General features: G+C 39.1%; 1 protein-coding gene across 5 annotated transcripts in view; it reads left to right on the top strand.

The window, feature by feature from the left end:
* Positions 1-2634: 2634 nt before the first annotated feature.
* The window catches only part of LOC149813861 (uncharacterized), a 65639-nt gene continuing 54406 nt past the window's right edge, over positions 2635-13867 (top strand). For all 5 annotated transcript variants that reach the window (XM_089991813.1, XM_089991812.1, XM_089991811.1 and 2 more), the window contains exons 1-11: positions 2635-2838; positions 6872-7169; positions 7258-7486; positions 7568-7907; positions 8039-8152; positions 8250-8378; positions 8504-8695; positions 8772-8966; positions 9325-9462; positions 9545-9670; positions 9771-10024. In XM_089991813.1, the coding sequence (XP_089847939.1) occupies positions 2740-2838; positions 6872-7169; positions 7258-7486; positions 7568-7907; positions 8039-8152; positions 8250-8378; positions 8504-8695; positions 8772-8966; positions 9325-9462; positions 9545-9670; positions 9771-10024 (2114 nt within the window). In that variant the 5' untranslated portion in view covers positions 2635-2739. The remainder of the gene's footprint in view (positions 2839-6871; positions 7170-7257; positions 7487-7567; positions 7908-8038; positions 8153-8249; positions 8379-8503; positions 8696-8771; positions 8967-9324; positions 9463-9544; positions 9671-9770; positions 10025-13867) is intronic.

The following is a 13867-nucleotide window of genomic DNA, read 5'->3' as shown; positions in this document are numbered from 1 at the left end:
TATTCTGGGGCTTACTTCTGTCAAAGTTGTTGTTAAATGTGTGTGTGTGTGTGTGTTTTTTTTAAGGCTGTTAAATATGTGTTATAATTACCAAAAGTTACTGTGTTGTTAGTATTGCCACAACTTAACTTTACATGTGTGATTTTTTTAGTAAGTTTTGTTGTTTTGAGGGCAAGACAGTGGCTTTATCTTATTAATTAAATTTGATTTAGTGATAAACCCAAGTTAAGTTGATGGAAGTGTGCTTTTGATTAACAACATGTTTTTAATAATAACAAAAGCTTAGTTATGCTTTTTGTTAATGTCAAAACTTTATATGTGTTTTTTAAATGTTCTCCTTTTTTAAAGGAGAAGTTTTAGGAGGTATTCAAACCCAGATCCGGAATCCAAACGATACCTGAATAAATAAGGCTGGATCCAGGATTGATGTGAATATGAAAATTCTAAAAAAGGGGCTAAAAACAAACAATTTACCTGTACAATTTGCAAACAAATTGGATTTGATTCCAACCGAATATGGGTCCAACACAGATATTGATCCAAAACCTAAATAGGTTGATTAAGTGCATAATCGGATCTTATTTGAAATAACTGTGGCTGGAAATATCATCTCATATTCAGATCGGATATCCAACCAAGTCTAGTTCATGTGCATCCCCATGCCAGACCATAATTAACTTGTTTAGACCCGAGCTTTTATCAGTTGGGCCCAAACCTGATTGCGAAACCCATTCCTTATGGGCTGAGCCTCTAGCTGATGTTTTGTTTTTTTTCTTAGGTCGTTTGTATGTCGTCCCTAAACCATGGCCAGTTTACATTGCGTGAAGCTTTTTCTTGAATCCAAGAAACTATCCATGATTTTCTTGGGAAAATATTCATGGAGTTTTACACTGCAGGCTCCAAAACAAAACTATGGATAACATGGCACCTCTCGGCCAAACACATGATTTTCCGTTAGAGAAAATATAATTAACGCATTGTGGGCCACTGGTTTTTATAAGCCCCATAGAATCCTGCTTAGGGATGGCAGTGGGGTGGGGCGGGGCGGGGGACAAGGTCTCCACCCCCGCCCCGCCTCAAGATTTTATCCTCCATCCCCGACCGGGAATGGATTTTATCCTCCATCCCCGTTTCATGTCCTCCATCCCCGGTTCAAACGGGGATGAGGCGGGGCGGGGAAAAGTGGTCGGGGCGGGGATGAGGCAGGGATCGGGGCGGGGTGGGGAAAAGTGCACGTCCATCCCCGCCTCCACCCCCGGACGGGGATGGATTTTAACCTTCGTCCCCGCCTCCATCCCCGTTTCATACCCTTCATCCCAGGTCCAAACGGGGCGAGGCGGGGCGGGGGCCCGCTTTCCCCTGGTCCACTGCCATCCCTAATCCTGCTTGCATGTCATAACTTCGCAATTCAGAGCCGAACCATGCTTATTACATATGTAGATAGGCATGGTAAATGAGGCGAACAAAGAGTGTTCAAGCTCGGTTCATTGCTTGTGTTGAGCTGAACTTTAGCTCATGAAAACCCTGAGTTAATTGTGTTAGTCATGAGCTAGCTACTAAGCCATTTCGTAGTTGAAGATATTAGAATTTAGACCTTAAAACTACTGAGCCAAGCCCACTCAGGCGCATTTACAAAATAAATACATAAAATAACTGTAAACATTTGTATTCAAGAGTGTCCACAAAATATCTCAATATTCCTCTCATTTTTTTTGTTAACATTGTAAACATTTATGATAATTTTACCCTTTCACTAAAACTTAAAAGTGACTTTCCCTTCCACCAAATAGTGAAACTCAGCTGCTGTGAAATAATAGCAAATCTCAATTGCGCGACTCTTTTTTTTATGGCTACTTTTCTTTCACTATACCCCCATTATCCCATCATCATCATCACCGTCACCACCACCATCACCACCACTACCATACCATCATTACCATTGCTACTACCTCCATCCACCATCACTGTAGTGATGATGATGGTGGTAGCAGTGATGATGGTAATGAGGATGATGAGTGTGGAGTGAAAAAAACAAGTAATAAAAAAAAACAATAGGTATCACGATTGAGATTCGCTATTATATTGCCGCAGTTGAGTTTCGTTATTCTATCAATGGAATTGAAATTTTCCATTATATAGCAATTGATTTTCACTTATTCTATCATCTTAATTGAATTTTGTTCTATAACAATTGAGTTCGTTTATTCTATCATCACAATTAAGTTTTGTTATTCAGTGATAGCTAAAGTTGCTCGTATGTTTTAGTTAATGGGTCAAATCATCATAAATGGCCACAAATTTAGCTTAAAACCAGTGGGTGTATATGCAAGAAATATTGCTATATTTTATGAACACTTACCATTATTATAAAGGGCAGTACGATCATCTTTCAAACTAAAACAAGAGTTTCAAAATTGTGAGCAATAGGATTTGAACTCTAAACCTATTGCTTGCAAGCCATCCAAGGTTGGATTCATGCCCTGACCCTCACGGTTAGACCACGAGTCAACTAAACCCAGTCGTAGTTAAAACCCATTTCCGACCTTGATAAAAAAACGCGAGCACAATATCGTAATTTTGGCGACACGAGTCTTTTATCTCTCTCTCTTCGCTCATCTTTCCCGTCTCGAAGAAGCGATCGGGCTCTCACTGTGCGCCCAAAAATCCCCTCATCCGAAGATCCACCCCCTTCTCTCCTCTTCGTTTCCCCCCAAATTCATTCGCTCCCTTGCTCTCGCGATGCTTCCGTTTTCGCCCACCCTCTCGGCCGAGGTTTCCTCGCTGCTTCACTCTCTCACCATTTCCAACTACCAATCGGTTCTCCACGACCTTTGCCAGGTACGAGGTTTCCCCGACTCCCTATGTCCCTCCTTTTATGTTTTCTCGAAGTTATTTTATGTTCGCCGTCGTCGTCGAACGTGTTGCTTATCGCGATTCGAAAGGCGCGGCAATGACCGCTTTCTTGAATCTATGCTAACACTCATGACGCAAATTCCACGCTCGATGATGATCGAATTCGTTGCTCCTGAATCGTACTTCCTCTAATTTTTTTCGTTGTCGTTGCGGGTTATTTTTGTTATTGTTGTTTTCAGTGTTTTGACTACCATGAATAGGGCAATTGTTATGGATGTCTTGGGTGGAACATGACAATCGTTTATGTAGGGGGGTGCTTTGTTGAATACATGTAATTTCTTTAGCGTTGGTGCGAAAGTTGTTCGGTTGCCGTTGTAGGCGATTTTGCTGGGTGTTCGATGGAAGTGTACGATCAAGATGGTCTGTTTAGTGGAGGGACATGTATGCGTGGTCCATGAAACCATGCATGATGTCTTGTCGTGGAAGAAAATGAAAAGTTTGTGAAATCTGGTGCCCAGCTGCGCAGTCCGTTCGGGGAATTTGTTTGCCAATGAATTCAGTTCACATAGAAGTCAAGAACTTGGGTCGTCATACCACCTCTTTAAGGAAGAAAGATTACGTATTTTTAATTGAAGATGCTCAGTATTGGGCAACTAGAAAGTGGCAGCAGAGAGTGTACATATGGTCGAAATGCATATGTTAACATGAATGCATGAAGTTACATGGAAGAGTGAATACGTTAGAAGACGTATAGGAGTACAAGCAAGAAAAGAGAAGAAAATTAGAGAATGTCGTTGAAGAACGTATGAGCTTATTGTGTGACTAAGAATGTTTGACACGATGCAGGGAATAGGAAAAGTGGAAGTTCGTTAGAGAATTGGGAAGATGCAGCGAGAGGTGATATGAAAGGTTGTTTAGTGGCAGAGCATAGCAGTAGATAGAAAGGAGAAACAATATTTGTAAGGTCGACCCCTGTAATTAGGATAAGACTTGATGATGCCTATGACACTGCCCCTGTTTTTTCTCCATCATACGCACCCACCCCTGCCAACTCCTGTATATTTCCAACCCTCTCAATTGAAATTTTGCTTTAGAGAAACATAAATTGATCACCCAACCGGAAGTTCTATTATTAAGTAACACCACCACTATTTGTCTAACTATTAGTGGTTAAAACTTTCAGAATTAGTTAGAAGCTTATCGGTTGCTTGCCATTTTCACTTTTACGATTTATGTGTTGTCAGACAAACCCCTTTTTTATTTTTACCGATGCTTCATGTTGAAGGAACTGAAAACAACCATATGGAGAAAAAAGAACTGGAAATATGGGAATCATTTGTTCCAATCACTAGAACATATGATATTCAGTCATTTTGAAGCAAAACAATGATTTCAATCTCTGAATCGTTGTGTCTTATGTACAGTTTGGATCTGGTCATTCACTTGATGTACATGCTCCAATATCATCAATCAGTTGCCTGTTAGGTAGTTATTGTCCACATTAAAGTTTATAGGAGATGACTTGTCATCCACAAGCCTTCCAGATCAACAACCTAATATCTGCAAGCATGGCTCCAGCTTTTATATTCATATTGTAACCGTGGTCATATTTTCTTTCTTTTATTACAGTGCCATATAAATAGTTCTGAAAATTTTCCAAACTGATGAACCATCAATGGTCCTGGTTCAAGCTTTAGACACATATTCTTACTCATAGTTGGCAAACTCCTGACTCGGGCTTGGATCACCCAACCCTTGACTCGTGAGTCAGTGGGTTGACTCAGTGACTCGGACGAGTTAGAACTCTATATTTTATAGCGTAAGCACATGAATAAGACATGAAAATAACTAAACTTCAAACTGTAATATGTCGTCGGTTAAGCAAAAAAATGTATAACTATACATGATCATTAACATTTTCATTGAACAGTATTAGATTCTTCGCATCAAGTGCCTTTGTATAAGAATTGTGCATTAAATCATAAAATACATGATAAAAAGTTTATAATAGGCATTAGGACCAGTAACCTGAATCGGTGACCCATTTGGTGTCCGATCCAAGTCGGCTCGGGCGATTTCCGAGTCGACTCGGTGGGTTTGCCAACTCTGTTCTTACTGTTAAAATGTTTCTGATTATAGATGGGTCTGGGACTTTTTTTTGAGAGTATTATGAGAAAAGTCAATGTACGTGGATTCTTTATATTTTTAGTTATTCAGGTAAAAATCATAAAACAATGATAGCCTGCCTTGGGTGGCTTGACACGTCACAAAATGTGGAGATTGTAGTGAGAGGATGTCATTCATTTGCCTCGTGATTGTTGAATCTGTGCCTCATGGTTTTGACCATTGTGTTTCCTTTAGGATACACTTGGCTTGGTTTGGCTTGGCCAGAGGAGGCTGATTCCAGCTCCACTGAGTCATCTTGCTGAAATCTTCTCACAGCCTGTGGTGGGGAAGAGGAAAAAAATGACTCGATGTGTGGAGGTGATGGTTTCTTACAGCTTGATCGCTGATTTGGAGAAAATGGAATTTTCATATCTTTGTGGCTGTGGCTTCTCATGCCCTGGACTTGCACAACCAGATGCAAAGGGAAATCCACACTTGGGTCAATATCTAATGGTTTGGGCACTTAGCTCTCTTGTACTGGCTCATTCTTCTTGGGAATGGGGTTCCCCCTTCATCTGTATACTTTGTAGGCATGCTTTCCATTCTTTTGTCGTAATTTTTTTGGGTGTCCTGCATATCACTTTTCTTAAACAAAATATACATACCTTGGTAGAAAAAGCTAGCATACCCACTTTGCACTTTGGAAAGCAAGCTGCCCTCTGTCTAGCTTGATTAGCATTCCACTATCTGATTGATCTAGAATCAAAGTTATACTTCTTATGCTCTATTTCTGCAACCTTTTCAATCTGAGAATGTGAATATCAGTGGCATGGGGTAGCTATGTGCATTTTACTGGTCTAAGCTGGAAAGATCAAAGATGTCTTCTATCATTTAGGCAAATCGGTGGTTGTCTAACCTTATGGAAATGAGGCGAATGCCATTCATTTGCACAATGGTGTCTGCATTACAATTAGCCTATGTAACACGGACTCTTCTAACAGGGCACCACACCCGCGTCGCACCCGCACACTTGGACACAACTTCCTTTGTGTTAGGTGAAGTTAACCACATTGAGGTCCATTTCTATCCAAAAGTAGATTCAGTTAACCCTAATCAAGTCCATTTTTATCTAATATTATATATATAAATACATAAATGCACCCACATACACCTGTTAAAAATTATATATATATATATATATCCTCCCTGCACCCAAGTTTTTTAAAGTGCTGCATCTGCACCCGTACCCTCACCCGCATCCGCAACCACACCTATGTGACATAGAAATTAGCGATTAGAAAACCTACCCAGTTTTATGTTGGTTGCTAGCTGAAAAAAGTTCAGACCTTCCTCTTTTTGTGTGGACAGTAGAGCAGCGTGCAACACACATGCAGCACCACCAACTTGCAAATAGTATCTGAATTAAAATTTTGAAAAATTCATTATCTGGACAAAGCACTGAAGTATTACATTAAGTTGCTTTTTCCTAACCATGCCCCATGCAAATAAGACTGGTTGTATGGTGCTGTTTCTTCAAAGCTCAAATTAGTTGGCAAGAGTTAACTTTTTATGTTTCTTCTTTAATTTGTGAATTTCCTAAAATATGTCGTCCTGGAGGAACTTGTTTCATTGTGTTGAATGATTGAACCTATGTCAAGTTTTAACTGCATATGGTGATTACTCTTCTGTGATAAACGTTGTAAGTTCTTCATTTATATTTTTGGAGATGCATAATTGCACTGTAGTGCAAATTTTGAATCATTTTCTCGGCTGGTATGCGATTGCTCATTGATGTTATCATGGTATCATTTGTAAAATCTTACAGTTTTTTGTGTTGGTAAATTTAGATTCCTTTTCAGTTTGATCTTTGCTTTGCATTATTTTATTACAATCTGGTGTTTTTTGCATGCAGTTTGTTGAATATGGAATCGATGGCTGCATTTTGCTCCTGCAAACCTGCTTAGATCAATTCAAATTTCATGATGGAGATCTGCAGAGCATGCAGTTGAAATCAGATCTCCTTTCTGTTATATTCAGATATTTGTTGGATAGACCAAATTTCAGTACCGTCTTTTGTCAGTCATTAAGGACACAGGTAAATGATGGCTATCTTGAAGATCTATCCAAGGCACTGCATCTCTCGGTCCCTGAGAAGATTGGTATTGGACTGGCTTTGTCAGATTCGGCCGATATGGATGTTAGAATGAAAGGCAAGTGATTCACTTTCACGTGTGTTTGATATGCATGCTGTCTGCTGTGTGGGAAGTCTGCTGAGTAATAGCATTTGTCTCTTTTCAGGGCAAAATCTCTGCATGGTTCAGATCGAGGAATTGTGTGCAAATCCTACTCGTATAGCATCTAACGCTGAAATTCAGAACATTATTGTGTTTCTCTATCGGTGTGAGGGACTCTCAAAACATGTTGATGCTTTTATAAGAATGTTGTCTTTAGTGCAGATGAAGGAGAAAACTCCTTTTATACTGTCCCCAATGCTTTCTGATTCCTTTAGTGAACCCAACAGTTTGAGGTATGTCAAATCTTGGAGATATGGTAGGTCTGAATCCCATTCTCTTTTCCTTTCCATAAATGAAGCAATTGCTTTTTGCAGGAGTTTGGACTTTTTCTGTGAGTCCACTGAACATGATTTTGATGCTTTGTTAGCTGAGATACAGAAAGAAATAAGCATGGTGGATATCATAAAGGAATTGGGCTATGGATGTACCCTTAGTGGTTCCCATTGTAAAGAGATACTTTCAATATATTCACCACTTAGTGAAGTTGCTATTGCAAGGATAATTAGCACCATTGTGCGTACACATACTGGCCTTGACGATAGTCAAAACATGTATGCAACTTTCTGCTCTGCTCTTGGTAACAGTTCAGTGGCTGATTCTTCATGGATGAATTCCTGGAACATTGATGTCCTTCTAGATTCAATTAAGCAGCTTGTGAGTTCGTTATGTTGATCTCACAGTGTTTCTGTGAAGTGGTTTCCTTTTTAACTTGATATGACTAGTTATGGTAGTAAACACACAATAAAACTAATTCTCATTGTCTGTTTGCATGTGGCAACCTTCAGGCACCTGAAACTAATTGGAAATCTGTCATGGAAAACCTGGACCACGAAGGATTTTATTTGCCTGATGAAAAGGCTTTCTTGCTTCTCATGTCTCTATATAAAAATGCATGCCAGGTACATCTCACGTGTGTTGGTGTTGTTAGATCTGATTATTTAAAAGTCTATGATGAAAGTGGGGTTAAATTTTGAAAATTGCACGTTCTTTTGTCAGGAGCCTTTCCCACTTCATGCTGTAACCGGTGTTACATGGAAAAATGCTGAAGGACAGCTGTCATTTTTGAAGTATGCTATTTCTGCACCACCAGAAATATTCACATTTTCACATGCTGCACGGAAATTGGTATATCAGCCATACATACTCTTTTACATTACTGATACTACTGTACATGTGAAATGTCATGGGAATTCAACTTTTCACAAATATTGAATGGTACTGACATCCAACTCGGTCTTTGGTTTCTGCAGTCTTACATGGATTGGCCTCAAGGAAGCAGGATCCCACATATTTTCCCAAATCAGTCGTGGATCTGTCTTGATCTTTTGCAGGTGTTGTGTGAACTGGCGGAAAGGGGTCATGCTGATACTGTGCGAGTATTGCTTGAGCAGCCTCTCAAGCATTGCCCTGAGCTTTTGCTTGTTGGGGTTGCTCAGACAAATGTACGAGTTTCTATTTTTGTAATAATTATGTGCTGTTATAAAGTGGATCCTGTTAATGTTCTTTACTTCATTGCAGACTGCATTTAACCTTATCCAGTTTGAGTTATCTTCCACCATCTTCCCTATGGTTGTCGGGAATGATCCAAAAAATGACAGTATTCATCAGCTTTGGCTTGTTAACCGTGATCTAGTTTTGCGGGGATTTATAGATATTCATAGTACTGATCCAGACAGTGCTTTGAGAATTGTGGAGATTTGTCATGAACTAAAGGTAAACTGAAACTCCCATTTGTTAGAAATGTGTTGGTTTTTGCACATGTACGATGATTCAATGTGTCTAGGTTTTGCGGTTACATTTCCTTGCTGTCCTCCTCTTGTGGATAATGATTTGCATTATGGTCCTTGTAAGTAGCTGTTTGAGCCTTGATTTGGCTTTTCATCTTTGAAATTGAACCTGTTATAGACTAGAAGGAATTGGCTGGTTTCAGACGACACACTGTGGATTCAAATGAACCTCTGCACTTTGATTTTTTCTATTTGAGCTTGCTGTCGGGTCAATCTTTGGTAATTTTTGTCCTATCCTGTGTATTTGTCCATCTATTATGATTATGTTTCCATTTTTTTTGCAGATCCTACACACTGTGTTGGATATGAGCCCGTTCTCTTTCAGTACTAAGTTATCTGCTCTTGCATCTAAGAAGGAATTTATGGATCTTGAAAAATGGTTGAGTGAAAATCTAATCATCTATAAAGACACATTTTTTGAGGTATATTAATATGCTTAAATATAGAACTATTAAATCAATATAAAATAAACCATTTGTATTAACCTTCTTCGATTTCTTTTAGGGTTGCCTTAAGTTCTTGAAAGAAAGAATGCTTTTTGATGCTACAAGTGATGCACCGGCCAATCCTTTTCAACATTCTGGGGGTGGTTCAAGTCTTTCTCCAGAGATTATGTCCACGTTTTTCAAGGTTAATATTGTTTCGTCCTTTGGTTTTACAACTGATTTTCCAGGTTGGTATTATGCTGGAATTTAGAGCTGTTTTGCTATGCTTATGTTGTTTCCAACAGGTTCTTCAAGCTCATTCGGGGCAGCTTGTCTCTCGCCAGCTTCTTGATGAAATAAAAAGATTGCATGCAGCAACAGTTCATGCAAACCCACGGCTACAGAGTGGCGGAGCTACAGAGTCATCATCACCAGAGGGATATCCAGACGATATTGAGGCAGAAGCTAACTCTTACTTTCACCAATTGTTTGCAGAGCAATTGTCAATGGATGCCATGATTCAAATGCTTGCCCGTTTTAGCGGATCCTCTGATAGTAGGTTTGTACATACAAAATTTGAGGTCATTTTCCAAAACTTCCCCCCTCAGACTTATCGGGGACCTTGGCATATTTTTAGATTATTCTTGCTCAATAGATGCAGTGTTTTTGAGTTCCCTACACTCTTTTATATCTACTTTATGTCTCATAGCTTTTAGTGAGGTCTTACTGCCACTTATAAGGGCCTAAAGTCAAGGTCTTATTTGCTGGTGACATCATGAGCATGAATGAACCTGAGGTTGTAAATATTTGTAAAATGGTCAACCAGTGTTGTGCAAAGCGTCGAGGCATAGCGAGGCGCTCCACCAAAATCTGAGGCGAGGCGTAAGCCTCGAGGCGTAAGCCTCGAGGCGTAAAGAGTAAGCCTCAAAGTTTTTTTCTAAAACTTAAAAAAACTATAAAAAATATCTAAAATTATAAATAAATAAAAAATTCTTTATTGATGAAGCAACAACCAACAAGAAATAAAAAATCTCAAATAAATACTGAAAAAATATGAGATTAACATGTAAAAACTTGATCTATGTAAGTATCTAAGAAATAAAACATGAGCATTCATTAAATAAAAAATTAACATTAACAACGAAATGCATATTAGCATTAACAATATCATGTCATAATTAGAAAATGCGTTTTAGCTTTAACAAAAGGTCCGATTATTATATGGGTTGGACCCATGAGGTTCGATTATTATATGGGCTGGTTATGGTTTATAAAATTTTATACCAAACCAGGTCTGACCGAAGTTTTGGTTAAGATTCTCAAATTTTCAATGTAAAATAATTAAAAATATTATTTTGCCAGGCATGGACTGGGTCTAGTTTATGTAATTTTTATCGGAACTGGGTATAGTTTTTCTTATAAAAATCCAGTTAAACCTGAATCTTGATCTGATACCTATATTACTTAGTCAAATTTAGGTTTGGACTCACTCATTTTAACATAGGTCCAATTGATGAGTTGTGGAGCCTGATTCAGAGTTTTTGCCCTTGCAGTAAGGGGGGTCCGGGGGCTTCCCCCTGGTGCGGGTCCCGGGGGGGGCGCCCTTGGCGGGGGTTTTTAGGGGGGCAGCGCCCACCGGAAGAATTTTTTTTGGGCTTATGTTTGAGACTCGATGTTTTATGAATTAAACCCGATTTGTTTAGGTTTAGGGCTGTCGCCCGTGCCTTGTATAAATTTTTTCTTTTCTTTCTCTCTTGTATCTGTCGAGAAAGAGCAATACAGTTTTTCCTCTGGGCGGCCGTGGTTTTTTACTCCCTCTCGAATTTGAGGGGAGTTTTTTCCACATAAATCTGTGTGTTCTTGTTGTGTTTTGTTTCCTTCGGTTGTTTCTTGCTCGCGGTTTTCGTAACACCAACCCATTGACACCCTTACCTCGCACTGCCTGTGCATTTATCATGCCCTTTTCTTTATATTTACATATAGAAACCACCCCTAGGATTAGAGACCTGGTCGTGTTGGCTTTGCCGGACGTACTTACTGTCAACGGGCTTGAACAGGGTAGTAAATGCCCTTTTTACTAGCAACTTAGTTAAAATTGCGTAAAAGAACCCTAATTTTTGGTCAAATGAGGGCTTTGACCCTCATTTGACTAAAAAATTCAAGACGTGCCTTGCCTCAAGGCGTATGAGGCGCGCCTCGCCTTAAGGCGTATGAGGCGCACGCCTCGGGGCTATTATGCTTTGTACATGCACCTCAGAGTGGTTTTGTTTTTGCCTGTGGGTGAATTTTATGAACATTATTGAATGTAGAAAAGGTCAATTTTTTACATGACACCATTGTCTGGAAAGTCGATGCAAGGGGTACCTTTTCGGGTGAAATCTTGCTATAAGCTCCTCTTGAATGATAGAGGTAATGATGCCCCTCAAATTTTTTTGGGGGATAATGGACTGTATCCACAAACCTTTGAGCTTAGATATCCTCTTGAAGGTAGGCTACTTGATGGCAAGTCAACACCATCATGTAATAAAAAGAGGTGGAAGCACCAATAGAGCAAATGTCACTCTTAAAGAGTGACCACTAAAGCCAAGAACACAAACACCAAATGTGCACACACAAAAACTCTCAAATATGGAAATGACTTAAAGTCATAAGTTGGATATTATTGAAGAAGAGAAGAGAGAGGGGTATTAAACCCATACATGAGAAGGAGAACACCTCCTCTATTTATAGAGGAGGGAGGCTCTAAAGAAGAGACTACAAGGGGGCTCCCTTGTAGTCGTTGGGAGCTCCAACGGTCAGAAATCTGACCGTTGGGGCCCCAACGACTACAAGAGTGGGCCCCCTTGTGGTCATCCTAAAGAGAAAAATAAAAAGACAAAAAAGTAAAAAGGAAAAAAGGAAAAAAGATAAAAAAGAAAAAGAAAGGTACATTGACAGAATTACAATAATACCCCTATCGGGTATTTCAATAAATTAGAATATGTATATATATACATATATGTATACATATACTTGTATATATACGAATGTATATATATAAGTATATATATATATATATATATATATATATATATATATATATATATATATATATATATATATATTAACACGCCTCCTCAAACTTTACGGGGAGAAGACCGAAAGTTTGCTAAGGAGAAACATGAATCGTGGAGTTGGGAGCGCCTTGGTGAAGAAGTCAGCTAGTTGATGCTCTGAAGTAACATATGGTAATGAGATAGTCCCTCTGAGGTATTCGTCTCGAATATAATGGCAGTCCATTTCAATATGCTTGGTCCGCTCATGAAAGGTGTGATTGCTAGCAATGTAAATCACACTTTTGTTGTCATAGCAGAGCTTGGTGGGAGTAGAAATGAGGATGCCCATGTCAGCAAGGAGACTTCTGAGCCATACGATTTCCATAGTTGTCATTGCCATGGCCCGATATTCAGCTTCAGTGGATGACAGTGAGACCTTCTGCTGTTTCTTGCATCGCCACGAAATGAGGGATTCACCTAAAAAAATACAAAGACCGGTTATTGAGATATGATCATTGGGATTTCCTCCCCAGTCAGTATCAGTAAAAGCAGTTAAGTCAAGAGAGGAGGAAGAGGATAAGAAGAGTCCCTTGGATATAGTATTTTTGATATATCTGACAATTCTCAATACGGCTGCCATATGAACTGAAGTAGGTGCATGCTGAAACTGACTTACTGCATGAACCGCATGAGCAATGTCTGGACGTGTGATGGATAGATAGGTGAGAGATCCGATTAATTGACGGTAGGGGGTTGGATCCTCAAGAAGAACACCATCTTCAAGTCTCAGTTTTGCATTAATGACTTCAGGAGTCTCAACTTTCTTTTCATCAGATATTCCTGATTTGGCACAAATTTCAGCAGCTAATTTCATCTGAGATAAGATGTATCATCGCGGGGAATAAGCCACTTCAATCCCTAAAAAATATCTCAAATAACCAAGGTCAGACATATCAAAAATTTCTTTTAACATGGACTTTACATTATCTACTCCCTTTTTGTCATTCCCAGTGATGATCATATCATCAACATACAGCAGAAGCATAATAATGGAGTCACCTGTCCTTTTAACAAAAAGAGCAGTGTCAGTATAACAAGAAGAAAAACCTAAATTTATTAATACATTACTAAACCTATCATACCAAGCTTCAGGAGCTTGCTTAAGACCATATAAGGCCTTTTTTAATTTCAAAATTTTTCCATTTAAATCCATACCCGGAGGCGGTTCCATATACACTTCTTCATTTAAATTACCATTCAAAAAGGCATTTTTGACATCTAGTTGAAAGATTGACCATTTTTTAACTGCGGCTATAGCAATAAGAGCTCGAACACTAGTCATTCGAGCAACGGGGGCAAAGGTTTCA

Source organism: Nuphar pumila, chromosome 16, assembly GCF_984573655.1.
Source record: "Nuphar pumila chromosome 16, dmNupPumi1.hap1.1, whole genome shotgun sequence".
Lineage (NCBI taxonomy): Eukaryota > Viridiplantae > Streptophyta > Magnoliopsida > Nymphaeales > Nymphaeaceae > Nuphar > Nuphar pumila.
The sequence above is the reverse complement of the archived record's forward strand: the minus strand, read 5'-3'. Positions and strand labels throughout refer to the sequence as shown.